We start from the raw sequence: 27,061 nt of genomic DNA, 5'->3' as shown, positions 1-27,061 counted from the left end.
AAGTTTGTGGCTGATGTCTGTGTGATGCAACATTAGCTGACAACACAGCAGCTAACCCCGTCCTTCTGAATATGGTCACATCTGGATGTAAATTAGAACACATAATAAAATACAGAATTGTGTCCTCATAGGGCTGCATCAGGCTAAAACTCTGCCAAATCAAACATGTAAGGACATCATCATCATCATCATCATCATCCTAACTGTTGTAATAAAGGTTCTCATGAAATCATGCCTAAACGTGATGACCTTTATGTGACTGCTGTGTTACTGCAGGAATGCAAAGTTGATAAAAGAAATGATTTTTAGGTCATGAATATTAAAACCCATCATTGCAGTAATGCATGTTTATGCGAGGGCAATTTTATAGCAAGCAGTGTGGATTTACATAATGGGCACATGACTGAGAATCAGCATAGATATGTTCTGTAATATGTGCCAGTGCCCATCATGTGCAGCTGAAAGCTAATAATGCACAATCTGAATGATTTGTGTTCATATTTACATGCTACATGCTTTGTTTGCGCTTTCAAAATGAAATGTATGTCTGTATGCTGGTGTGAGCACCAGGGGCAGGCTGAATGTTCCGAGCCACGACTCAGTAATATCGATGGTGGATGGATACATCATACGAAAGAGAAAAACTAAAGGAAGAAAGAAAAATGGTGATATTCTTGCAGGCGAGTTTTTCATACACCTTTGGGAGCTCTGTTTGGAATAAACATGTTTCTGTGTTTACATACAGTCTGAATCTCAACCTTTTCCCATGGTGCTCATTCGGACTTGTGGGAACAAAATGCAGAATGTCTGAAACTAATGAAAAGAGTCTGCTCTCCCAAATCACACTCTCAGCTTCTTCTGTTTCTCCATTTATTTGACAGCAGGAGCAGGACGTTGGTGGAGAGTTTGAAGTCCTTAAACTTTGGTCTACAGTTCTGTGCAAATATCTTGAGCTACATGTCTTTTTGCTTCCAAAGAGCTAGACATTTTAGTTCAATTTAACTCAAAGTTACACACACACTCATGCTAGCTTTCCACACAAACTGCTGCTCTTAACTGATCTTAGAGTCAGCGACAGCTTGCCTCACACTCTGGTCTCCATCAGTCTTCCCACAAAGAGGTTTATCAAACAAACTGCAGAGCTCTCAGCTTGACAACATCAAGTCTTTGTTAACGGCGTGTGGACACTCCTGTGGAATGGAGGCACGCTACAGTTCCTAATCGGATTTAAGTCAAGTGTAAAGGATCCGTGCAGACAGACAGGAAGCTTCATGACTGAATGATGTTTGAAATAACTTTGGTACATTTTCATTGAGGTTGATTTTTAGGTAAACTAGGTTGGCGCCGCTTGCCTTGTTTGTTCTGATGGAAACAGTGGAGTGCAGTGAGTCCTGCATTTAAAGAAACCAAATAAGTGGAGGACAAAAGAAGACGAAGAGTATGTGAAGGTCATGTGGTTAGGAAGTAGGAAAACAGATCTAGCAAAGACCGGACACGGGTCCTGAATGGAGACCAACACATGTCGTGGTTTAGTGTTGCATTTCAGGCAGGAGTGTTGGAGATCTTATTTGTCATCAACAATGATCTCAAACACATCTGCAGTGCAGTAGAAACACACACAGAGCTCCATCATGGACTGACCTCCTCAGAGTGCAGACCTCAGTGTTACTGAAGTGTGGGATCATCCTGGCACTGAACAGAACGAAAGGCAGAAACATCCAAAGAAGAGCTCTGAATGTCCTTCAAGAAACCTGGAGAACTGTTCCTGAAGATCACTGCAAGAAATTACAAGAAGCTGCAGTTAAAGAATAAAGGTGGTTAAACCAGATATTGATGTTTGAGCTTATTGGAATCGTACAACTCTGTTTTGCTTTTATATACTGGATGTACATAAAAACATTTTCCTAGCAAAATATCAAGTACTTTTACCAGGTACTGTAGATGTGTTTCAGTGGGTGTGAGGGCCCCTCCCCCCTCTCCTCTTCCTGCAGGTGTCTGCATATAAGGAGGATTGTTGGGCTAATATGGGAACACCTGTGCACACTGCTGCTCAAACAAGCCCGGGGCACTTTCAGTCTGGACACTGTGTAACATTTTCCTCTGGTTACTGAATCGAAGGACATTGAAGGACGTAGGATTTAAGTCTGTTTGCTCGATGTGCCAGCATTCCACCTTAAAAAACCTCGGATTAATCAGGGCCTGGCCTAACTATCGTGTTTCTGTCTCCTCCGATCCACAACATGTTTTTGTTTTTTATTTGCTTTTCAATCTTCACTGAGACCGCCTCCACGTCACTGAATCCTCTTCTCCACAAACGTTTAGCGTTTTTTCTTCTTATTTATGTCTTTGTTAAAAAAAACAACCTAATAATTGGCATCGTAAATGTACGTTTTTCCCTCTGTCACTAGCCACCAACTGACTTGGAAAAGTGCACACACATTTCCACACAGACACTTGAGTGGAGCAGTGCATTAAAGGATGGCATCTCAAACCCTTGCATGAAACAAAAGCTTTCTGTGAAGCTAGAAACCATTAGAGAGTAAAAAGAGTGTTTTTGTGGTTGTTTGAGTAAAATGATCCTTAAAGAAAAGCTCTGGTCTGTAGCAGCAGTTGGGTGCCAGGATACACGCTCAGTGCAAAGACTGGTAAATTGGCTGGTGTGAGTCAGATCTCAGTTTTCAGTCTGGTCATTTATCTACATGCACACGGGCAACAGTCACATTTCTGCAGGGAGCTGATTTCTTCAGTGTCAGAGAGGTTCTTGTAATTGGGTAAAGGGATGAGGAAAAAAGTATCCAGCTGTGTTTCTTCTTAAAGCCAGATGTGTCTACAGTGTCTGAGCAAAGTGCACGGCAACAGAGGCAGAGAAAGTATGGATGTGACAGCGGAGCTGGAGGGGAAAAGGATGCACACATCCAAAATAATTTCCTCCTTCCAGAGGCTGAAGGAACCTGCTAGAAGTCTGAATATGTTGGTTTCCCTCATTTGTAAAATTAGTCTTGTTCCATTAGTACATGTTTGTGTGCATGCTGCCTCAGTGTTTGAAACTTAAACAATGGCACATGGACAACATCATCCAAAGTCTCCAAACAAAGCTTACAGACTCATAATGGTCCTCTTTCACAAAGGGTCAAAGTTCACATTAGGAGGCTGGAATTCTGACTCAGTAAAAGGACTAGATGTTACAGTCCCTGATAACGCATTGCTTTAAATGGAGAAAATCTTAAAGGATGGCTGTTATGAGGAAAGGCAGCAGAAACTTTACCAGCAGCACACATCGTTGTGTGCCTCAACTTTCAGTCTTTTACCCAGGCTAATCTGCCATTTTTTCTTCATTGGTTAGGTTTAGGGATTAGAGATCTGATCTAGATTATCATTTTAAAACTTGGGACACATCGTCAGTAGTGGACCTTGGATTCATCGGCTGTTTCGGCCGTTATCACTAGACACCCTCATCCAAGGAGGCCCTGCCAGGGTTGATCAGGCCCCGGAGTGTGTCACTGGTTTATGTTAAATTGTTATTTCCCTTTCTCTTTCTTCTGTTTAGACTCAGTAAAGCCACATCTGACAAAGACGATCAAACTGCAGCTGGTCTGTTTGTTATTACAGAGTGCTGAGTAGCACCACGATGGTGGTTTAACCCTGGAGAACCCATGGGGTCAGATCCGACCCCATTGGTTTTCTAGGGAAACCATGGGGTCAAATTTGACCCCATGGGTTCTCCAGGGTTAATTACCAGTAAAATGCTGTAATAGTTTCCAGCTAGTACTCTGCCAGTGTGGACATATGCTGCGTTTTCATTTTCATCCCTCTGAATGTCCGTGTAGACTGTATGTGTTTCAGTAATTGTTCTTCTGTGTTTGTTAACCTGATTTCATAGCCCTGCAGAGTAGTTTGCATTTTGATTTGTCATTTTTACAGACAGGACAGCCCCGTCTCACTTTTATGTCTCTGTACATAATATTGAGATTGCAGACTGATGCTGCCAAAACAGCAGCATTAGTCTAATTATCTCCTGACTTTATTGAGTTATGGTTCATAATGTTTTCAGTTCACATTGAATTTTCATTAATCTTTTGGCCACGACTCACTGTTGTATATTCACCTTGTTTATTATTTTACTTTATTTTACCATTTATTTAACTTTGATTCTGATGTTTGTGCATTTTAAAATCCATCCATTCACTTTTTAAATAATCTGTTTTCTCATCATCACATCAGACCAGAGCAGCACCTGCATCACATCTTTCCCTCTTTCCCTACTCAACTCATCTCAGCTCTTTTAAGATGAGAAACACGGCCTCAGACTTCGAGGTGCTGATTCTCCCCCGACTCACTTCACTGGGATGCAAACCCTTACAGCTCAATGAAGATGAAGCCAACAGGACCACAGGAAACAGTGATGAGATCCTGAGACTGTTAAATCTGACATCCTTGGCTATTTCTAGAAACCCTGCCCATAAATGGTTTGAACAGAGTCAAAGGGCAGCGATTCCACGGGGAAACAAGTCTGACATACCGCTGCCATGAAAACCAAGCTCTCGCTGGATCGTTTCAAAATCCATGTCTATGAATAGCCTGAATATGAGCTTTTATGTGATGCCCAAGCTGACCTTAGCAAACCTAAACCATCAAGCTATCTGATTATAAAACGCTTTTGTGAGTTGAGGAGCTGCTGGTTTCGATACTGTTTAAAGACTTGTTGTTTCCTCCTGTCTGTGTTACAAACAGGCTCCATCAGTCAGGCCGACAACAAGGAACAGATGTTGTGTAGGCGGAACGTTGTGGATTATTGCTGCTCCGGCAGAAGCATCAGTGAAATGCCTGGAAGCTAAAATGGAAATGTTTGAATCATGAATCATAATTAAGAATGTTTCAAGGAAACGCTGGAGGTTTTCAGTGGGTTGGAGCTCTGTGGAGACTCCACTCAATGTTGAACACAACAGATGTGATTTTGCTCTGTGAGAATGTGAGCTGAGGTGTTTGTGTGAACAAAGGTTGAACAAAGTGTGTCTGCGTTGTTTGACGGGACGTGCAAATGTGCACGTTTTTAAATTCTTAGATGTCTGTTCTTCAAAAAAAAAAAAATGTAACTGCAGTAACCAAGAAAAAAAATGTCACGTTTACTGAAATCCCAGCTCAATTTAAATTTAAGAGTTGATTATAATAATCACGACTGAGTGTAATTTGAGTATAATGACTGAAAACTGGACCAAGTTGGACCGTGTCCACTGAAGCCTGGCCCAGTTTCAGATGCTAGCTGTGTTTCAATCACAGTTAATTTTGCTCATTGATTATTTAATGCAGAAATTATGATTCCATTTTTTAAAGCTTTGAGTCTGGATCATCATCACAGGTGTGAGCTGGGAGGACTTTTTAAAAGTTTTAATTACTTTTTTATTTTATAATAATAAAGCTGAGATGTGGGGTTGCTATAGAGACACAGACCTACGGTCACCATGGTTGGATGCTCGATGTCAGTCTGTAAAAATATATTAAAAATGTTTGAAATAAATAAGAAACTCAGTGCGGTGTAAGAAAGGCCTCACTGGTGATTGGAAGTGTTTTGTCACTTCCTTCTTCTCTTTGGCCGAGTCATCTGTGTGAGCAGGAAGCAGCAGGTCATTACTGATTTTTTTAAGTTCTGTGTTAAATAAAGATTATTTTGTTATGACAACCTGTCGGAAAACATTAATATCACTTAATTTTCAGTAGCACCAGTCTTAGTACCATCCTCCCCCTGCTAGCAGCTTCACTGGTTTACCATCACCTCGTTTTAATGGTGGTTGTTCTGCTTTGCTGAACAAAAATAATGGGCTGAATCTGTGTGAGGACGCAGGAGCTACGAGTCTCAAAGTTCAGATTCAACTTTGTGTCTGACTCAGACTTTTCACAGCCCGCTTGGTTAGGTTTGGTTAGTGTTGTTGCATCACCCCTCCATGTGTTCTCCCTACATATACATGCAACTTGTGCAAAGAGATTCTTAATCGCAGTCGTTTTATGGATGCATTCAAAAGAATGTATTTGCTTTTTCCACTCATAATGTATGTGTAGAAATTAGAGACCTGTCCAAAAACAGGTGGATGTAGACTGACCACAGAGGCTGTGCATGCCGCGACAGCAGCCCTCCTCTAAATGAAGTCAGTACTCCACTGAGGGCCTCTTTGTAGTCTCCACTAATCCTCAGATCTATTCTGAGCTTCAAACCTCAGCTTGACTGCTATTAGACTCTGAAAGTCCAGATGACTGAAAGAGGTGAGAAAGAGAAAGGCAGAGTGACATTCACCCCCTTTTTCATCTTCTTTGTCACCCATCCCCCATTTTCTCTCTTTCTACTCCTCATTTTTCTTGCAGTTTGTCCTGATTTCATCCTCCATCTCCTCTTTCTTCCTCTCTGACCGCTCCCGTCTCCTCCTGCTGCTCTCTCTCTCTCCCTCGGGTATGATTATAGTATCTCTGCTTTCCCCTCGGCGTGCTCTGAAATGAAAAATGGATCCCTCACACATCTCTCTCTCCTGTGTGTGTTTGTGTGTTCATGCGCTATAGAGACCGGGTGGGTGAAAAAGATAAATGACAGGAAAATGTGTTCATGTGGAACCAGTTCTGTGTGTGCGTGCGTGCTGATAGATGTGGTGGAAGTGTGTGTTGATGGAATCAGTAAATAGTTAATGAGCAGAGAGAAGAAACGTGTTGAAGCCCCAGGAGCTGCTGATGCAAACTGAAACACTGAAAACACGGCAACAACAATACAGAACAATAAAAGGAGTCACCAGCGGCTCCACGTGCCACGACGATCAGAGCAGCTTAAAGCTGATGGGAGTCATTTTACTCAAAAGCCCAGCAGGCCTGTAAAGTCTCAGCGCACCGTCTGCTTCAGTGGCATCTTTTACTCGTCTCTACTTTCGTTCTAATCAGTTCTGCTGCCTGTTTGCAAGTCAAGTCCCATCTCAGACTCGGCTGTGACGGCTATTTGTGTCAGCCGGTGCTAAACGTTGAGCCCAAGTGCAGGAATAATAGAGTCCAGTCATCCTTTTAAAGGTTTGTGTTTTTCACATGCCTAAAACTGCACTCTTCATGCTGAGCTTCCTGATGGTTTTAGGGTTGGGGTTTTGTTAATTTGGTGATATGGTGCTATAAAGTCATTAAGATAAGATGGGGCCTTTTATGTGAGCAGAAGGATTCTAAATCCGATTCTGGTTATGGGAGAAAACATTTGTTTTTCTCGACAAACTGAAGCTGCTGGGCCTATTAATTAAAAAGGAACACATCATGTGTTCTTTGTTAATATTGGCTGAAGAAGTCAGGAGCCAAACAGTAACGGAGTCTCCCCCACAGGGTTAAAAAGGATGATTTTAGGAATTCTTTCCACTTGTTGAATACAATCAATAATCCATCTTAAACACAACAGGCTTCTGATGGAGATTCATCCAGCTGAACTGAAAGCTCCATCGGGAAAAGTAGAAGGGCTGTTTCCAACAAAAGGCAACAGTCAGCACTTTTTTCTCATTCAATTATTAATTTCACACTCCACTTAGCTGTGATTTCTGCCCGCCTAATGTGGCAGAGCCCAGTCGGGACGAGTATTGTCATCGTCCTGTACCCACACGTGCACGCCGCCGTAATGAGCCGGAGCGCGGCGGGGGGGTCGCTGAGTGCTGTAATTATCATGGACAAGAAAATCACACACTCAGAGTTAACTTCCACATCGACACAAACAAACACAGTGACACCAGCGTGCTCATCAGCCACGCCATCAGTGGCGATAGCTAAGACACGCACGTGTTAGTCGCTCACGCACACGTAGCGCAACTTAAAAACCAAAAAGCAACTTTTTAAATATTAAATCTGCAACGTGAAATATTCAAATAGAAATATTCTGCCTTAAAACCTCATTACTTTATTGAAATGTGAAACATTCAGAGTCATATAAAAGGACTTAATGGTGCTTGGGTTTATTTAGTGAAGGGTAATACGTGCTGTTTCCTTTCATTGCTAAGCATCCTGAAGTGTTGCTAATAGCCTGATAACACTGAGTACATGTCATAGATCAGGTACAACCAAGTGTTCTGTGTTCTAACAGGAAGTATAGCTTCCATCTTTTTGCTGTACTTCTAACTTTTTATTTTTTTAATTTTTGTGGGAGGTGCTGAAAGTAAGAGAGAAGAGCATTTCCTGAATCTTCACGCCTTAGCTAAATTTCTAAATGACAGTGCAGTGAGGTGTGATCTCTCTCCAGTAAACACCCACAGGATGTTAACTTTATTGGATATTAAAAGGCTAAAAAAATTTAAAATTTAGGAGTAAACCATCTGACTACATTGCATCACTATGACTATAGTTTATGGGATGTTTTCCCCTAAATGTCTTAATTTGCCTCACACACAATGAAAACGACCAACCGACAGGAAAGAGCAGAGTTTAATACAGACAGAGGCAGTACTGAGGCTCCAGCTGCCATGATGCTTGTTGCACCACAGAACAGGATAAAGATGCTGTATGCTACGCTGTCACCAAGAAAAGAGAAGGTTTTAATACGCTGTGTGTCCGGAGCGGGTCAAATAAATTTTTTAAAAAAATGGTTGAACAGCATCTTGGACAAAAACTGGTGCCGAGTTTCTCCTGAGTTTGTGTTTGCTGTCAGTGTGAAGACTATGTTAGCTCAGTATTACTGTGCAGTGCAGATGACTCCTCCTGCTCCTCATGTTTAATAATTCTCTCACAAAGGTTTCAGCCCATGAAGGTCTGCTCTTGACCAGATGCCGTCTTTGAGCGGTGTCATGTTGAAGAGGTGAGGACCCAAATACAGGATGCAGAGAGACAGAGTGCAGGAACAAAAGATCAATTATTTATTCTTGACCAACCATAACCAAACCAACTTGACCAGTCCATAATCATGAATGCTACAAGTACAGTTAAAACTATAGGAAACAGACAGGCCAGGAAACAGTTAGTTTAAACTCGCATGACAAAGAATGAAGAAGGAAAACTGGGGCTTAAATACACAGACGGGGTAATCAGGGAGATGGAAAACACAGGGGAACACAGCTGAACTTAATCAGGGAAAACAAAGCAAAACTAAATACAACACACATGAACAAAATATACCAGGAAGTAACAAACAGGGGAAATCTAATAAAGCAACAGACTACAGGGATGCAACAAGGGCAGAGAAACTGTAACAATAAATGAACTAGTTACAAAAATTTTAAAAAAGATCTAAGCTAAATATAAAGTGATGTCAAACTAAACAGGGCTTAAAACTAGAATAAGAAACTCAAAATGAGACCTGGACTGAGTCATTACTGAAGCCACAGTGTGTATATAACTGCACACGAACAGCTTTCATTTAGATATGGTCCTTACTTTAAAATGAGTGCCTGCTGATGGCTGCTGAGTCTCAAGTCTTCCCCCCGGGCAGCAGCAACAACAGGGAAAATACTTCTAAACTTCTTCTACCAGCCACGGATCTTTAATCGTAGAATACTGATTAATATCCTCAGCAGCTGGTGATTTTTTCACCTCATCAAGTTTGGGATATTTCACCTGCAAAGCTAGGTAATATAATCATCATCATCATCATCATCATCCTCCCATCAGCTGCTTCCTCTTCAAAAAAGTCCAAATCGCTCAGTTATTTTCCAACAAACGTTAAAACGGAGGACACTTAAACATGAGCTTTATGTACAACACACTAAAGAGCAAATGTTTGTGTCCCATATGCACACACACACACACACACACACACACACACACACACACACACACACACACACACACACAGAAATGTGTTTAGTCAGTGCAGAGATTCCAGGCAGACGTGTTTAATGGGAGATGAAACACACAATAACAGTGAGAACACCAAAACAGGCCTGATAGATGATTGTGATTATTGACTGGATATTGACCGTCTCAAGCCTCATGTTCACTGACACACACATACAGATGCGCGCGCGCACACACACACACACACACACACACACACACACACACACACACACACACACACACTGCCAGACAACCTGCAGAGGGCATGTAATGCATAACAATTAGCTCTGAAACAAAGGCAGGGAGGAGGAGGACTGTGTCTCTGTGTGTCTGTGTGGATCCATGCAAGTATTCATGAGCTGGTGTCTGTGTGTCTCACCTGGAAGTAGCAGGTTAGGCTGTGCGTTTAGTTGCTTCCTGCATGTGTGTCTTCAGGCATTAGTTTGATGAGTGTGCGTCTGCACACATTAATCTGATGAGTGATGACTCCAGCACGCCTGAGCAGCTAATAGATACAGTGCATTAATTATTACAGCACATACCTGTAGAAACACTGAACAATCTCATAAATAATTACCTGCATGTTCATTTCTAAGCAGGTGTTTCCTTTAATATCTCCCCCTGAGTGACGGCTGCACACCCTCTGTTCTGCTTACAGCTGTATTACTTATGCTAATGTGTGCAGCTTGCGGCTCATTGCGTAAATGCTTGTTATAAGCTGTTGATTGAGGTGGGAGCCAACTAGAGGTGAGCGGCTAGCTTGTAAATTGGCATCTGTTCTGCCTTAAGTGTGCGCCTTTGAGCAAAACACTGTGTGGGTTTCATTTGACAGTTTGTGTGCTGTAACATGTGGCACTAAACCTGAAGTCTGGACGTGGAGTGGGTCCCATCATAATGTCCACCATGAGGTTACTTAGTGGTAATGTTTTCACCAGGGCTAAAAACGCTAACAGGAATGATGCTGCACTTTGTGATATCACATGAAAACAGGTTTTATGCTATTTTATATTTTTGTCCAAAATGCTACAACAGTCATGTTTGAACATCTTCCTGCTGCTGATTGCTCACTAAATGGGAGATAATTGTCTGATAATCATTTAAAACAGCATCAATAAGCAGAAATGCTTCAGTGTGTAATAAAGCTCATGCTTCACTGTGAACAGATCGCCAGCCCCTCCCACGGCTAACACAGAGAGGGACCATTCATGCTCACACCCATGACTGAGTACTGTGAGCCAGAGAGAACCCACACAGCCGGCCGGTGGATTCAAACCCAGGACCGTCTTGCTGTGAGGCAGCAGAGGCGCTTTTCTGATGTCATCTGAGCCTTTTGGTTCTGTTTGTAACGTTGAGGGTGGCGTCTTCCTAACACTGCATGAATAGCTTAAAATGACTGAAGGATACCCTCAGAGTACAGTATAGGAGTACTGCATGTTGTTCCTGAACAATAACTTGAAAAAATACCAGTTATGAATAATTCCAAAAGTAATTAAACTGTAATTAATTGAGTAAAAATACACAGATGGAGAAAAATGTTTACTGCAGGAGAAGAACTAGCTGAACACAGACAGGAGCGATGTCCTGTTTGTGAGACGCCTCCTTTTCTGATCCAGACCAAAACAAAAACCGAGAAAAGTGTTTGATCACAGCTCTCCAACAGCGACAACAAAAATCCACAAAGATCCTCAGCGAAGCAGAAGCTCCTGTTTTAAGCTCAGCTTGTCAGAAAGATTCTGTCTAACATGGCTATAAATCTGTAAAGTGCCAGAGCACAAAGGCAAAACAGTGGTTTGCCATCATCTTAGTGATGTGTTTTAAAGGACGTCTATTCGACTCATTTCCAGCACATCATAGCGCTCCGGGTACTCCGACCTGCTCCCACAGTCCAAAGACATGCAGTCAGTGGGTCAGGTTACACGGTGATTCTCTACAGGAGTAAATGTGACTGTGAATGTTTGTCTGTGGCTCTGTGTTAGCCCTGAGACGGGTACCTGACTAAGGTGTACCCTCAGCCCCAGACAGGCTCCGCCCCCACACGACCCTGAATTGAATAAGCAGAAGAAAATGAACAGATGGATGTAATGCTCCTTAGTCTGCTCCTTTAGTGCAGCCCTCAGTTCAGCCTCTCTTCTTCTCTTCTTTTTTTTGGCTGCTCCTCACAAACAGCAGGTGGGTGGAGCTTCTTACACCCACCTCACGATGACATCACACAGATCAAAAAGCAGAAGTGTTTCAAGCAGTCAGACAGAACTTCTACACACACTGACTGCATCATTATTACAAACTGTTCATTCATAAAATCAGCAACAACAGAGCTGTGCGTCCAGTTTGTAACAAAATACAGAAAAACATTTATTTATGTTTATTTTATTTTTAGACGTCATTTTACTGTTAAAAACATTAGACCCTGATTGTGTTTGTGCGCCTTTTATTTTATAGCCTTTATAAAATAACAGGTGGAAAAATGAAATATTTGAGTGGTTTTTAAACAAAATGTTGGAGTCCAGTGCAGCCAATGAGGAATGTTACACTTTATCCTAAAATGTGGAAAAACCCTTCGGAAACATTAATGTGAAATCTCTCCATGTGTTAGAAAAGAAAAGGGAAAAAAAAGGAATTTTGTCTCTTTTTCTGTTCCTGGACAAACTCCAGGGTCTCTCTGTGACCTCACTAACCACCAGTCTGTGTCTTTCTCTCTCTTAGCAGAAAGGCTGGAGTAACTCCCTGCGGCCGATGGACAGACACGGAAACGTAAAGGTAGAACACATCTCACTGCTGCCATCCGTCAGCTTCCAGTGATCCTCCTCCGTGTCTGACTTCTCTTCCTCTTTGCCTACTGTCCTGCTTCCCTCCATCCGCCTCCTATCTGTCATCTTTAATAAGGTTCCACTCCCATAAAGCTGATGACAGATAGAGAATATTTCCTCCCACTCTGCCGCCTACACAGTTTTTAATAACTGATTTATCGGAGGAAGGTCTGATAAGTGTGCGCCAGCTCTCTGAGCAACCAGAAGCTCTCTTTCATATTTCCACATCTACATTTTAAGCTTTCTGTATTCACTGCCTCCATGTTTCAACACCTTCCTTTACTCTTACAATACAGCTTCCACCTCTGATTCCAAAACCTTTAATCTCACAGGAATAACATTTTAAATAAAAAGCCCTCAGTAGAATATTACACAGTGACAGGTGGAAAGACTTGGCTTAGAATATTTTATTAAAGAATAAATAAGCAGAGTGTTTTCTTCGGTTTTCTGTTGGGCTCTGTCACTGTTTCTCTTTAATAATATCAGAGAGGTTCAAAGTTCAGTAAGTGACCGAGCAGCAGTCATTCTAAATAGAACCCACCAAGAAAGTTCCCATCTCGTCCACTCACAGCTCGGGTCCTCTACCAGAGGCCTGGGAGCTTGAGGGTCCTGCAGTATCTTAGCTGTTCCTAGGACTGCGCTCTTCTGGACAGAGATCTCCGATGTTGTTCCCGGGATCTGCTGGAGCCACTCGCCTAGTTTGGGAGTCACTGCACCGAGTGCTCCGATTACCACTGGGACCACTGTTACCTTCACCCTCCACATTTTTCTCGAGCTCTTCTCTGAGCCTTTGGTATTTCTTGAGCGTGTTCCTTCTTCCTGATGTTGCTGTCATTGGGAACCGGTACATCAACTACGGCTTTCTTCTTCTGTTTGTCTACCACCACTATGTCCGGTTGGTTAGCCACCACCATTTTGTCCGTCTGTATCTGGAAGTCCCACAGGATCTTAGCTCGGTCATTCTCCATCACCCTTGGGGGCGTCTCCCATTTTGACCTCGGGACTTCCAGTTTATACTCGGCACAGATGTTCCTGTGCACTATGCCGGCCACTTGGTTATGGCGTTCCATGTATGCCCTGCCTGCTAGCATCTTGCACCCTGCTGTTATGTGCTGGATTGTCTCAGGGGCATCTTTACACAGCCTGCACCTGGGGTCTTGCCTGCTGGGATAGACCCCAGCCTCTATGGATCTTATGCTCAGAGGTTATATATACACATATATATGAAGCATAGCGAAAAACCACAACATTAAACACATCCAAGATTAGTGACCTTTTAACAAAGATAAGCATCAGATTAGATATTGATTCTTCATACAAGAAAATAGTTTAACACAACTCAAAGAATAAAAAGAGCCTGATTGAATTAAATAAAGTAGAATTTATTCTTTTCTTTTTTTCTTCTTGTTTTAAATGTGTTTTTGTTTATTGATTTTAATCCAAATCCATGTCCATGAGTTTGGCTAAAGGCTGTTTGAGTTCTTTTTCATCAGCCTCTGTGTGCAGACTTCCCTCAGGACCAAATCAGAGCTGGAGCTGATTTCCAGCTGTGTCGATCGTAAATGTCTCCATCTTCTGTTAAATGCAACACTTCCTCCTGCAAAACACATTAATCGTCCGACTATAATCAAGTTACTACTCCTTTTTCCTGATTTCTGTCATTTTATGATTTTATTGTGAAAAGTTGATAAAAATGTATTTAGGGAAAAAAACGTTTGTTAGACTCACAAAGCTTTTAAAAACCAAACGGATTTATTCATGTAAACCACAGAGACCGCAGCGTGCTCTATCCTGATTATTAGTCGACCTTGAAACCTTTTTCCGGTGCTCCACCGCCACCATTTTACTTGTTAATCAGATTCTTCAGACACCTGATTTCTAAATTCGGGCTGATTGATTAATCACGGCTTTTGTTCGTCAGATTCATTATTCCTTTTGCGGTTGGTCCTGGTTTGTCGGGAGCTTTTCTGACTCATCACCATGCTTGCACTTTCATTCTCAGGAAATGTGAATATGAAATATTAGACTCTGCTATTTTATATTCAGCACGAGGTTTCAAAAACTGATCATATACGAACATCTGCTGTTGATATTCGAGGTCACCGCAGAGTGAATCCTAATAACTTTCGTTTACTGAGCCGTTTAGCGGGCACAAAAATGACAGACTTGTATTTCTGAAAGTAGATGATTATTGTTGTATTTACTGCACCGCCCCACAGATGATCAGCTTTTCCTGCTGGTCTCATTACTCCACATAAAGATATTTCACTGTAAGGCAGGCAGACTTTTCCCTTTAGCACCACAAACAGCAGAATAACAACATTTCTCCTCCCTGCTCTTTAAATATAAGAGCAGATAAATCAAACCAGCATCCTTCTGGTTTGTTTGTTCCGTCACACTTTACTCTTTTAGTTTTTCCTCATTCAGATCTGTTTCTAACAGAATCTCATGATGCTTTTACATTTTGTTCTTTGAAGACTGAAGCTGTCGGTCTGGGTTAAACTTCTCTTGTATCTGCAGCTGCTGGAACTTCACTTTAAATTTCAGCTGCAGCTCAGAAAGCAGTGTGACATCAGACACTAACCCGGTGGTATACAACTATTCACTCCTCCAGGAAGGCATTCATTGTGTAGCAATCACTTATAAATGGGCTGTGACTGACCCACAGACACTGATATCAGTGGGTGACAGTGGCAGAGCCTGACATTTTTATAAAGGTTTCCATCCTGCTGTAAGTGCAAAGTGGTGCAGCTGTGGTGCTTTGAATGATCTCTGTAGATCAGCAGGGACCCAAACGTCTGTGATGTGATGTTAAATTATTGTGTCTGCATACATTTCATCACCGTCTCTGATTTTTGTTTTCCTTGTGAACTTAATTTATTCTTCATGCGTTCATTGTCTGCATATAAATGAAGCTGGATAAACCTGCATCCTTCTTTAGCTCAGAGGAAGAAGACCCTCTCAGCTGCTGCTAGACCGATCACAAAACTCCCAGGAGCCTTTGAGCCAGTCTGGGCTGGGTTGCAAAAGTCACAGGAGGAAAGGTAAACAGTTTATCAGATATTAGACACATGCAAGAGCACAGACTGTGCCAGTGCTTTTACCTGCTTCTTTTCACACAGGTGCTTCCTCATGTCTTTTCTGCCGTCTTTGAAGTTTTGTGTTTCTGTCAGACACAAATCCTTTTTCCTTTCTTCCCGTCTTTTTCCGTCTCATCCTTTAACCTCACTTCTCTTCCTCACTTTTCGCCCAAACCACACTTAATGCTCTCTTTCACCGTTCCCATATTCTTGCCTCATTACATCTCAGCTAATCTTTTCATCCTTTTCTTTTCGTTCTGCCTCATTTAAGCTAATGTTGCAGCTCTTGCTTGTGATATTTTATCTGTCTCGTCTTTCTCCCTCATTTCTTTAAACTTTTCATCTCTCTCCCTCTTAGCATTAAATATTCGTGTCATTTCTGCAGTTCAACCATCTTTTCTGATGTAACTGCAGCGTTTTAAGATCAGTGCCTCTGTTTCACTATCACTCACGTCACCTGTCTGCTTTCAAGCCTGCTCACTTCAGTTACTCGAGCAAACAGTTGCTGATGAAAACGCATGTATGCTGCAGTTAGTATCTCCTGCTCATTCTCATGCTTTTACTTCATCATCCACTTTGATCTTTTCCCCCTTCAGTCTCTTGTTGATTCTCTAGTATGATCATGTTGGTCCTAAAAATGGGTTTTCAGACATATTTTACCATGTGCTGTGACTCGGCTCGGGTCGTCCTGATGAGGGGATAATGTTACTAATAGCTGGTAGGTCATCATCTGTTATCACAACCTTTAAGTACATGCTGAAAATTTTAAAGGGGAAGATTTTATGACAAAGTTCACCTTTGAGATATTGTCACCTTTGCCTTCCTTTAAATGAAAACACTCCGACTCTAAAAATGATGTCACCAAGCTCACCGTCAGAAAATCTATTTAAAGGACGTCGACTGTGAGCCAGTTACAAAGAAATAAAGAAATCTTTGATTAAAGCTGCAATGTTAAGTTCAGTTGTAAAGTTCATACTGTAAAGATCCTATAATATTACTATGAAAAACATACAGTCACCTGTGAGTCACACATGATGACAGTGGGGAAAAAGAAAAGACCTCCATCAGTAGGTAACATTTCAGACAACTGCAAAGTGAAAGCAAGGCGATCGAAAGGTCCCACAGTCAGTGAACGCATCTACTGCCACTTGGTCCTTTCATATGAGTCACAGTTAGCCAGGATTAGGCCACGACTCTAAATCAACCACCACAGGAGAACTTACTGAAGGCCAGTATCATGGTTTGATTCAAAACCTTGTGACCTTTACGTCACCTTGGCTGAATTGCTTTTGTTACTTGATCCCAAAAAGTGAATTAAGCCAAATTCAATTCAATTTTATTCATACGGCGCCAAATCACAACAACAGTCGCCTCAAGGCGCTTTATACTGTAAGGTAGATCCTACAATAATACATACAGAGAAAAACTCAACAATCATATGACCCCCTATGAGCAAGCACTTTGGCCACAGTGGGAAGGAAAAACTCCCTTTTAACAGGAAGAAACCTCCGGCAGAACCAGGCTCATGGAGGGGCGGGGCCATCTGCTGTGATTGGTTGGGGTGAGAGAAGGAAGACAGGATAAAAGATTTATAAATGTAGCCTCTACATGCAATCCAGCTGTTATTGAGAACTAAGAGGTGATTTGTGTTTGTGAACAAAATCTCCAGCAGATAGAAAAGACAGTCCAGGTCTGATGTGGACAAAAATGTTGGTGAGCGACAGATCACAGGTGCAAATAGTCTGTAAATGCTGGGAGTCTGGGTTTATGGTGTTCTACAAAAAGGTGAGATTTCCATTTCACATTCTCTGTAGTGCTTCTGAAGGTCAGCTGAGTGAATCTGCAATTTTAAACTGAGAAAAAGCGAAGCCTGAAATGTGAAGGCAGCGTTTTGCTTCAGATGGACTGGTACTTTGTGTGATATCATGACGTCTGAACTCTTCATCATGTTAGACGCTATGACAGCCTTTTTAGGCCACCTCTGAAGGTTGTAGCTCAAAGCTGCTCCTTTGATTTCGCTGGCCTGATCATGCATAATGCAGCATTAGGTCCAACTAAAGACTGCACCACAACAAGAATTACATGTCTTAATTCACCCAAAAGCAAACAATAGCATTTGTGTGCCAAACTGTTCATAACATTGTAAAATGATAACATTGTGAGTGGGCAGTTTTTAACACGTCTACGTTAGTTACACTTTTCACATCTTTCTGCTGATACATGATAAGGCTGGGTTAGCAATAAGCACCCCAAATTATAACTATTTGTTTGGATACAGTTTGTTTGGACGTGGTTCCATGTGGGACATCTTCAAATCATCAAAAATATTATAACGTGTAAGTTTCAGTTTGTCCACATTTCAGTTTAAACTCGGCTCCGCTCCGTCATCTGTGCTCCTGAATCTCCTGCGTCTCCTCCTCAGGTACGTTGGTGTGCGGTAACGGGACGGTCAGCTCCTCCGTCTCTTCTGTTGCCATGGTGGCGATCCCTGACTGTGTGGACAATGCAACGCAGACTGACATCAGTTTCCAGAACACTCTGACCCTGGGGAGAAGCAGAGGTCACCATCACCACCATGGTGAGGGAGGCTCCTCCTCTCCCCCACCACCTCCTCCATCACCTCCCCTCCCTCACCTGGCAGTGCCGTACGAGATCAATGAGTTGTACGTTCTGACTCGTGGTCATTTCTTCACACTAAAAAAACATTGATTTAAAACTTTCCACACATTCCACGAATGTCTCAAACACTGGATACGATGGTGATTGGTTCCTCTGTCTCCAGCTGTGTGTTTGAATACAACGACCCCAATGACTACTTTGATGTATCCAACCACGAGGTGGACAGGCAGGATGACCTGGAATATGAGGTGAGAAAGCTTCAGCTGCATTTCCAACAACCAAATGACACAAAATGAAAGTGCTCAAAAATTCCTTCGGCAGTTTTTCCCCATTCACTAACACAATGGTTGTCAACCTTTTTCAAGCACTGGACCCCACCCTGAGAGGAACCTCCATATACCCGGAGGCAAATTTGTGACTCCATGAAAATTACATGCACAAAGCCACATGCAAGTCACTTATCCTGATGAATACGTCTGGAATATAAAGCAGGGCTCCCAGCTGTGGTTCATCATGTCAGCTCAGAGCAAAGACTCAATTTTCATGCATTTTCAATCACGTGTCTCCCCTGTGAAAGCAAGAGAGAAGATCCCATTCACTGTTTCACTACATGTGAAGGATATCCAGAATAAGACTGAAACACATTAAAAAGCCTGGCTGTGTTCACATTTTAATTTTATCCATATGAGCCACACAGTGGATGGATTATCAGAATGTAACTGAAGCGCAGCTCTTTCTTTTTTTTAGACTGCATCGTAGGAGACGGTAGTTTACGTCTCCGAGACAAATCTTTGTTCGTTGGTCTGGAGATAATTTTGCACAACTGATGCATATTAAGACTTAAAGTAGCACACTCTCTATTTGAGTCCAAACTAAACTGACTACTGTGCTCACTCTGCATGCAGCTTTGTGGGCGACGTTTCCATCGATCCACATTTTCTGTTGCTCGTCCAGGACGGGTTTCAGGGGCAGCAGTCGGCACCTCCTCCAGCTCTTCTGGTGGGACACCGAGCTGCTCCCATCCCTGTCCAGTGTGCCTTTGAGCCTCCTCCCTGCTGGGCACAGCCAAGACACCACACCTGACCTCAGCCTCACCTGACTGCGGTGTAGTTCATTAGTACTCTGATACTAGTCTGTTTTTAATTTATGAAATTAACTTGTGTATAATATTTATCTGTATCAGATTTAGTATTTTTGCATAAATGAATTCTAAAACCTTTGGTTAGCTCATTGTCCTTTTCTCATGGTGGAACCAGTTAAATGATCATTCTTTTAAAGGGAGCACGAAAAAAGACGAGGAAGATGTCAGAGATGAAAAAAATCACTGGAAATAAAAAAAATCTAAGAATAGAGACATTTATACTTGTGCAGCAAAAATCAGGCCATCGGGAGCGTGACTGAAACAAAATGACTTATTTTGTGAGTAAAGGTCAGATCAGTCACATTTTTGGTGTATAAATATCTAATGGGCCGATGTTTTAGGCTGAATGGACGCTTTTCTTTGTTTCTGCTTCACTGGTTTGACTGTTTCCTCAGACAAATGACAGTTTGGCCATTAGAGAGATCAGCAAAGTGGAAACGTCTTTTCTGGCTGCTATATCAGAGACTTCCTCTGTCATTCAGTTCTTCAAATTACAATCATTAGATAGTGTGCCCCCTTACTTACATCCTTATCTCCAGATTTAATTGCCTTCCTTGAATTTCATCCTTCATTTCCTTCCTAAATCACCTTCTCCTCTCTGTCCATTTCCTCTGTTGATACCCTCCAGCTAAAACCAGTGAGGTGATTGCTGGATATATGATGGTCTTAACTGGTCTTTACAAGCCTCATCTTATTATTGATGGTTTGAGGTGGTCTTTGAAGAGCGCTCACTTGCTCTGTCTACTCAGTTTTATCCTTCAATAAGGTTTCCATTCAAAGTCAGTTCGATCAGGCATTTTAATCGTTTTTTGGAATTTTTATCACATTTTTCTGACCTCATTATTGTTCCTAACTCCTTTTTATTTGCCCTCTTGTTCCCCTCACAAACATGGATGCTCTGACCCTTCAAAATATTTGTCACGTATCAATTATTAGCAAGTTCTGTGTGCCAGCGTATAAAATACAGTGAAAGAACTGAGCAGATAGCACAAACTTTATCTGATCAGGTCTCAGGCTGTGTGAAGTTTCAGGTTATGGGTCAGTAACTTTAGAAAAGCATTCGGTTCTCTGTTAGAGTGGATGGACTGAGAGCCTCAACGCTATTTCAAATGTTCAGATACAAAGAGCAGTGAGATTTTTCACAGACAAGTCATGTTGGACCGTTTCAGCTTTACACTGAGCTGTAAAGGAGACGGGGAGCCACTCAGATAATATTTATGATAATAACTGCTTCACACTTGCAGGATCACAGAATTGGCTATTGAACAAACAAAGCTACGTGAAGACCTGCGAGGCTCACCAGGAACCATCTAACAGTGTTACCTGTGTTTCCTGCAGGAGGTGGAGCTGTACAAGTCCAGCCAGCAGGAGAAGCTGGGTCTGACGGTCTGCTACAGGACGGATGATGAGGAGGATCTTGGCATTTATGTTGGGGAGGTAACTTCTTTTAGCCCTTTATTTGAAAGTCATTAGTGCATTTACTAATTCACTCACTAAACTCACTCTCTAGTAGTTTTTCTGTACATCATTTGGTAACACTTTATAACACGACCCTCGAATAAGACGCAAGTACCCTGTACTTATGTGCAGTTTGAGGGCAGCAAGTCAGGTTTTTGCAGAAAACAATAAAACAAGTACACTGTAAGTATCCTGTAGTTTCTATGGCGTGGTTTGTGTTATGCAGTGACTAAGGTACTAGTACTTATGTGCAATTTACAGGATTTTACAGGGTACATGGATGTAAAATGGGGAAATATTGCTTGATTTTCTGGAAATTTACCATGAAATGACCCAGTACTTAAAATGTTATTTTTTGCTATTATTTTATTGTTTCCTGTAAAACTAAAAACAAAATTGCACATAATCACAGGGTACTTGTGGTCTAACAGCGTAATTATTTTATTGTTTCCTGCAAAAACCTGACTTGGTCTACAAAATTACACGTAATTACAGGCTACTTGTGCGTTAGTCGCTGTTGCTGCTGTGTAATTGCACGTGACTCCATAAAGTACAGAGTACTTACAATGTACTTGTTTCATTGTTTCCTGCAAAAACCTGACTTGCTGCCTGCAAAATACACCTAAGTACAGGGTACCTGCGCCTTATTCGCGGGTCGTGTTCTAAAGTGTTACCGCTCATTTAATGCATCCATTTAATGACTTCATTCATTACTTCTCCTAATTTCTATTAATTAGACCAGCCTATAGTGACTTACTCATGTATGTATTAATTAATTTATTATTAATGGATCTCTTTCCTAACTTATGAGGTAATGTATCATTTCTCACTTTCATGCGAGGTTAATCCGAACAGCATCGCAGCCAAGAACGGACGCATCAGAGAGGGCGATCGAATACTGCAGGTACGCAGACTCAAAACAGGGAGGTCATTAAGAAACACTTTGACACTTTCTACAAAGCACAGATATTAATAAACACAGGTGTTGTTTTTAACTGATTTGAAATTTTGAGTTTCGTCCTTCAGGTAAGTCAAAAACACGTCCTGCAGAAATAAAGCACAAACGCGTCCTCTGCCAGATTTAATGACTCTGTGAGGGTTAAAACAGATTCAGATCGAACTATGTAAATTTATACCTGCGACCCCTGGGACACTTCTGTCCAATCAGAGCGAGCTGTCAGCAGCCCAGTTACTGCTTCCCTAAAAATAGACTGCCAGAGAGAAATGGTGGGGGAGACAACATGTCACCCTGCGCTTCCACCACTGTTCCTCTCTGTTTGTCAGAGAATAGAGACCAGCATAAAACAGCTGTCAGTCAAAGTTAATGTATCTCATTCTAATAGTTCTTGTGCATGAACGCTGTGCATGTGAAACTTTGTGATGGTTAGAGCTGCTCTAAAACACAGTGATGGTGAGACGCTGAAACACTTTAAGTGGGACGCAGCAGTAAAATAATGGTAATTAACCTCGGGTCCAGACAAAAAAGGAACCAAATTTGAGTTAGACGTTGTTTGTAATCTGTTACAGAGTGAATATAGACTCAAATAACAAACAGTCAGCTCCTGTTGCCAACATGATGCAGGAAGGAGAAAGAAGAAGGTGTGAAAGCCTGATGTCAAGTTTTGAAATGTGAAAACAGGAAGAAGGATCCCAGAGACGGCGAGCGAGGACAGCTTCGTGCTTTAAGTGAAAATTAGACTCGCAGTAGGAAGGAGGGTAATCAAAAAACAGGACAAACAGGAATTACATGGCAAGAGCAGACCAGCAAAGGAAATGAGAAGGACACTGCAATCTGAAAAGCTGTCAAATTAAAATGGTATAAATAGAAACCTACAAACTCAAAGCTTAAAACGACCTGCTTGATGGTGTATCGATGCCCAGGCTGGCAGCTGCCATCACCGGCGATGACTCAATAAATCTCTTCATATCAGAAATATGTGCAGGCATTTTTCCCGACAGAGGAAATGTGGAGACAGCACCATGGCAACCAAGTAAACAAAGCTTAATAAAACAACAACTGTACTTTTAACAATAAAGTATTTTTAGTGCCTAAATTAAAGAAGTCACTTTTAATTGTGGACATCTCTGCGGTGCACGATCAAGCCTCACATAAGTGGTAAATGAGCTGTGCTTCCACAGCCTTCCCACCACCAAACGCAGACCTACAAACATAAATGAGCACATTAAAGGCTGTCACTGCTTTACCAACCACTGTTAGACTACTGTGAGGTTGGGCCGTCTGCAGGTGCTTTAAGCACATGGAGTCTGTGGCTGATCCTTTTCATGTGTGTGTGGTTCTTCATGCTTTAGCTCAGATCCTAAAGTCTTTATAGACAAGTGACACGGAGTGCTAACTAATGAAAACCTCACACTGACGCTACTGTCTGCTTATCATTTTTGAATCCTTATTGCTGATTTAGATTTCCTCTTCATGGGAAACCCCCAAACTCCACAGCCTCATATGTGATACTGCACAGCGAATTCCCCGTACCTTCTGATTGGATGGGAGCTTACAGCCTGCATTTAACGTTTTCTACTGTCGTGCCCATCCAGACAGGCAAACACCTCCTCACAGAATAATCTCCGGTGGCTCCAGCGTGCCACCATCTGGCATTGAACCAGCAACCTATTGACTGCATTTCCTTAATATGCTGAATAAGAATAGACTCTTATTATTTCTAACCCTAAGAGAACAAGTAACAGCATGAGAACATGAGTGCCACAGATGGACGGGTGTAATTTCTGGAGACAATTCCACCAAAAAATGTAAAGAGATACAAAATTCATTACATGTGACAAAGACTGAGTAGTAGTAGTCTCAGCCACTTTACTGTCTGAGGTGACTTAAGTGGAAGTTTAATTAAGATTTTAACCCTTTTAACATCCGACTGTTCTCAGAGTTTGGCTGTCAAAGCCAAATATGAATAAAATTTATCTTCCTGACATTTCTACTCTCAACCCGCCGACTCACAACCCTGTGAAAACAGTGTCGGGGCAAAGGTAAAGCTGCGATGTGATAAGAATAGAACAGCAGCACCATCACCATGGTAATCCTGCTGTGGACAGATGATGTAAGCACCGGTTCCCATGACATCCATCCCCACAGGGAGGAAGGCCCTTTAAAACAGATGTGCTGTCTCCCTACAAGTGTGGGAAATCCACCTATGTGGGTCTATTAAAATAAGAAAACATTTAACAAAAGACTAGTTTAAAAAAGACAGCTACCTTTTTTTATCACTTCTAATGATTCTAAAATAACTCATCTCTTCTCTTCCAGATTAACGGCGTGGATATTCAGAACAGGGAGGAAGCCGTGGCCATTTTGACCCGAGAGGACAGCATCAACTTCTCCCTGCTGCTGGCCAGGCCCGACATAGAGGTAGCAACACGATTCAACCAGCCTCCTAAAAAAGTGCACATACTTTACTGATAAATACTAGTCCTCTTTAACACAGATGAAGATTACCAAAAGATTTGAGTCCTGTTAACTGCGTTTAAAAACACTAAAGGAGCACTAAATTGTCCCCAGAGGATGAATCCTACAAACTTTGATTCATCATCTTTTCAATCCCTCCCTGACTCTCTCCTGGTGTTGTAAGTGTCCATAATGCATCCTAGTCAGACTCTTCAACCACCTGAATTTGCTAAATAATTAATAAAATAATCCTGATTCAACCAGTGTATAAATAAATAAATAACACAGTGCTTTCCTTCCTTTTCGGGAACAGAACAGGAGCTCTGGAACTTCAGGTTGAACAGTGTCGCTCCTGTTTCATCACTCAGCTCGCCTGCAGCCCAGTTTACTAACCTACTTTCTGTCACTTGTGCTGCCATGGGTGGCCGACATGAGAGGAAACCTTCATAAAAATCATATTCTAGTTCACAGCGTGCTTACAGTCCTGGTTTCCTCTAACAGGAACGATATGTGTTTGCTGCTTCTATCCATCAGTCTGTGACCAATGCAGATGGAAAACCAACAGCTGGATTGACAGTAAATTGATCTTTTTGATGGTAAACGGACTGATTCTTATATAGTGCTTTTCTACTCTCCCGGAGTACTCAGAGCGCTTTATACAACATGCCTCATTCACCCATTCACACCCACTCATACAAGCACTTCTAAACTAATAAACATACACACACATTCACAGGGCAACTTGGGGTTAGTATCTTGCCCAAGGATATTTGGCATGCAGACTGGGGAAGCCAAGGATCGAACCACCAACCTTCCAGTCAGTAGCTGAGCTGCTCTACCACCTGGCTTTGTTCAAATATTAAGTCTGGAGCTCTGGTGACCTTTCCTGTCTCGCTACAATCATAATGAAAGACACCATATAAGGTTTCAGGGTCACATGAATTAGGCAAAAACTTTAGTTTCCTTTGGATCATCACTGAGCTGTAAATATATCAGTCATTGGGACACACACACACACACGCACACACACACACACACACACACACACACAACACACACACACACAACACACACACACACACGCACACACACACACACACACACACACACACACACAACACACACACACACACACACACACGCACACACACACACACACGCACACACACACACACGCACACGCACACGCACACGCACACGCACACACACACACACACGCACACACACACGCACACACACACACACGCGCACACACACGCGCACACACACGCGCACACACACACACACACACACACACACACACACACACGCACACGCACACGCACACGCACACGCACACACACACACACACGCACACACACACGCACACACACACACACGCGCACACACACGCGCACACACACACACACACACACACACACACACACACACACGCACACACACACACACACGCGCACACGCGCACACACACACACACACACACACACACAGAGCCATGATAAATGTTTCTGGGATGACAGCAGGGCCCACAGTGTGTCCATATCTGCTGACAGAGGAAGAACGGCAGCGCACCACATTCACATATTCATACATGTCAGTTCAAGCACACCTGCACATACATAATTATGGATGAACGTTCACAGAGTGTGTGTGTGTACTCACATCAACCAGACGAGTGAGCCGTCAGTCAGTTACCAACACACACATTTATGACATCTGCATGTCTGTTTTTACATCCTGGTAGAATTGCAACCAAATGAGCTAGAGCAATATTTTTTGCATATATCATGCATTCAGCTTGTCCCAGGGCACAGTTCATTCCACTAATATCATGTAATTCATGTGTAAAATCATGTAAAAAGCATATGTAACAATAAAAACATTAGAATCCACAAACATCCTGTTTCGCACTTCCTACTGTGGAATAAACATCAACACGTTGTCAGCACAAACTATCACATGTCCAACAAACCTAAAAGATAAAAGTGTTGGAAGTTCAGAGTGAGGTTTAAGAAAGCCACTGATAACAGCCGACTCCAGTTTATATGACAAAGAAAAGAGACAAACACAAGATTCATCTTTCTGGAAAATTCTAAGCAATATTTTCTTTTATTCAATGGACAATATAGCTATGGCTGCTTTAGTTCTGACACCCATCTGTCTAATCAGAATAAAACATCTGGATGCTGCCGTCAGCACTACAATTACTATCCATCACATTCCTGACCTGCCGATGAGGAGCTAGTTTACCTCTTGCCTCTGTCACACGCCGCAGGCATCAGTGCAAATATGAAAGCTTTTTATAATGACTGTATAAAACAAAGAATAGTAGATGAACACACCTCTTAAAATGAACCCAAGCAATAACAAATAAATAAAAAATCAATCAATAAAAAGATAAAATAATTGATAAAAACAGAGAAAATCTCTATAAAAACTAGTAAAATGCAACAGGAGGGGAAAAAAGTGGGTTTCAGAGCTGAAAAGGGAAGAAATGGATCAATAGAGGAAAATGAAAGTAAAATATTCCTTCTGTCAATATGTTCACTGCATATACGACTCCCACAAAAAGTCCAAGCTCTTGTAAATAAAGGCTCATATTTACAGTCCAGTAGACCCTCTTCAGTCCAATCACATAAAATACATTTTTAGACTTTAGTAGCTCTGAAATTTCTCTCATTATAAATATTTACCATTTTCAGCTGGCCTTCCTAAGCAGCTGGTTTCTGTACTTTTAAGCAGAGACTATTTTCCACCATGGTTTTATCCAGATTTG

The 27,061-nt window shown here is 41.9% G+C and overlaps 1 protein-coding gene across 2 annotated transcripts in view; it reads left to right on the top strand.

Moving 5' to 3' along the window:
- Positions 1-27,061, top strand: part of LOC134619169 (PDZ domain-containing protein 4-like) — a 61,465-nt gene that overhangs the window by 25,832 nt on the left and 8,572 nt on the right. For both annotated transcript variants that reach the window (XM_063464943.1, XM_063464942.1), the window contains exons 2-8: positions 12,469-12,522; positions 15,514-15,616; positions 18,075-18,315; positions 18,435-18,519; positions 20,751-20,849; positions 21,712-21,774; positions 24,148-24,249. In XM_063464943.1, the coding sequence (XP_063321013.1) occupies positions 12,469-12,522; positions 15,514-15,616; positions 18,075-18,315; positions 18,435-18,519; positions 20,751-20,849; positions 21,712-21,774; positions 24,148-24,249 (747 nt within the window). The remainder of the gene's footprint in view (positions 1-12,468; positions 12,523-15,513; positions 15,617-18,074; positions 18,316-18,434; positions 18,520-20,750; positions 20,850-21,711; positions 21,775-24,147; positions 24,250-27,061) is intronic.

Source organism: Pelmatolapia mariae, linkage group LG20 (genome assembly GCF_036321145.2).
Source record: "Pelmatolapia mariae isolate MD_Pm_ZW linkage group LG20, Pm_UMD_F_2, whole genome shotgun sequence".
Lineage (NCBI taxonomy): Eukaryota > Metazoa > Chordata > Actinopteri > Cichliformes > Cichlidae > Pelmatolapia > Pelmatolapia mariae.
Note: the sequence above shows the minus strand (reverse complement) of the source record. Positions and strands in the feature narration are given on the sequence as shown.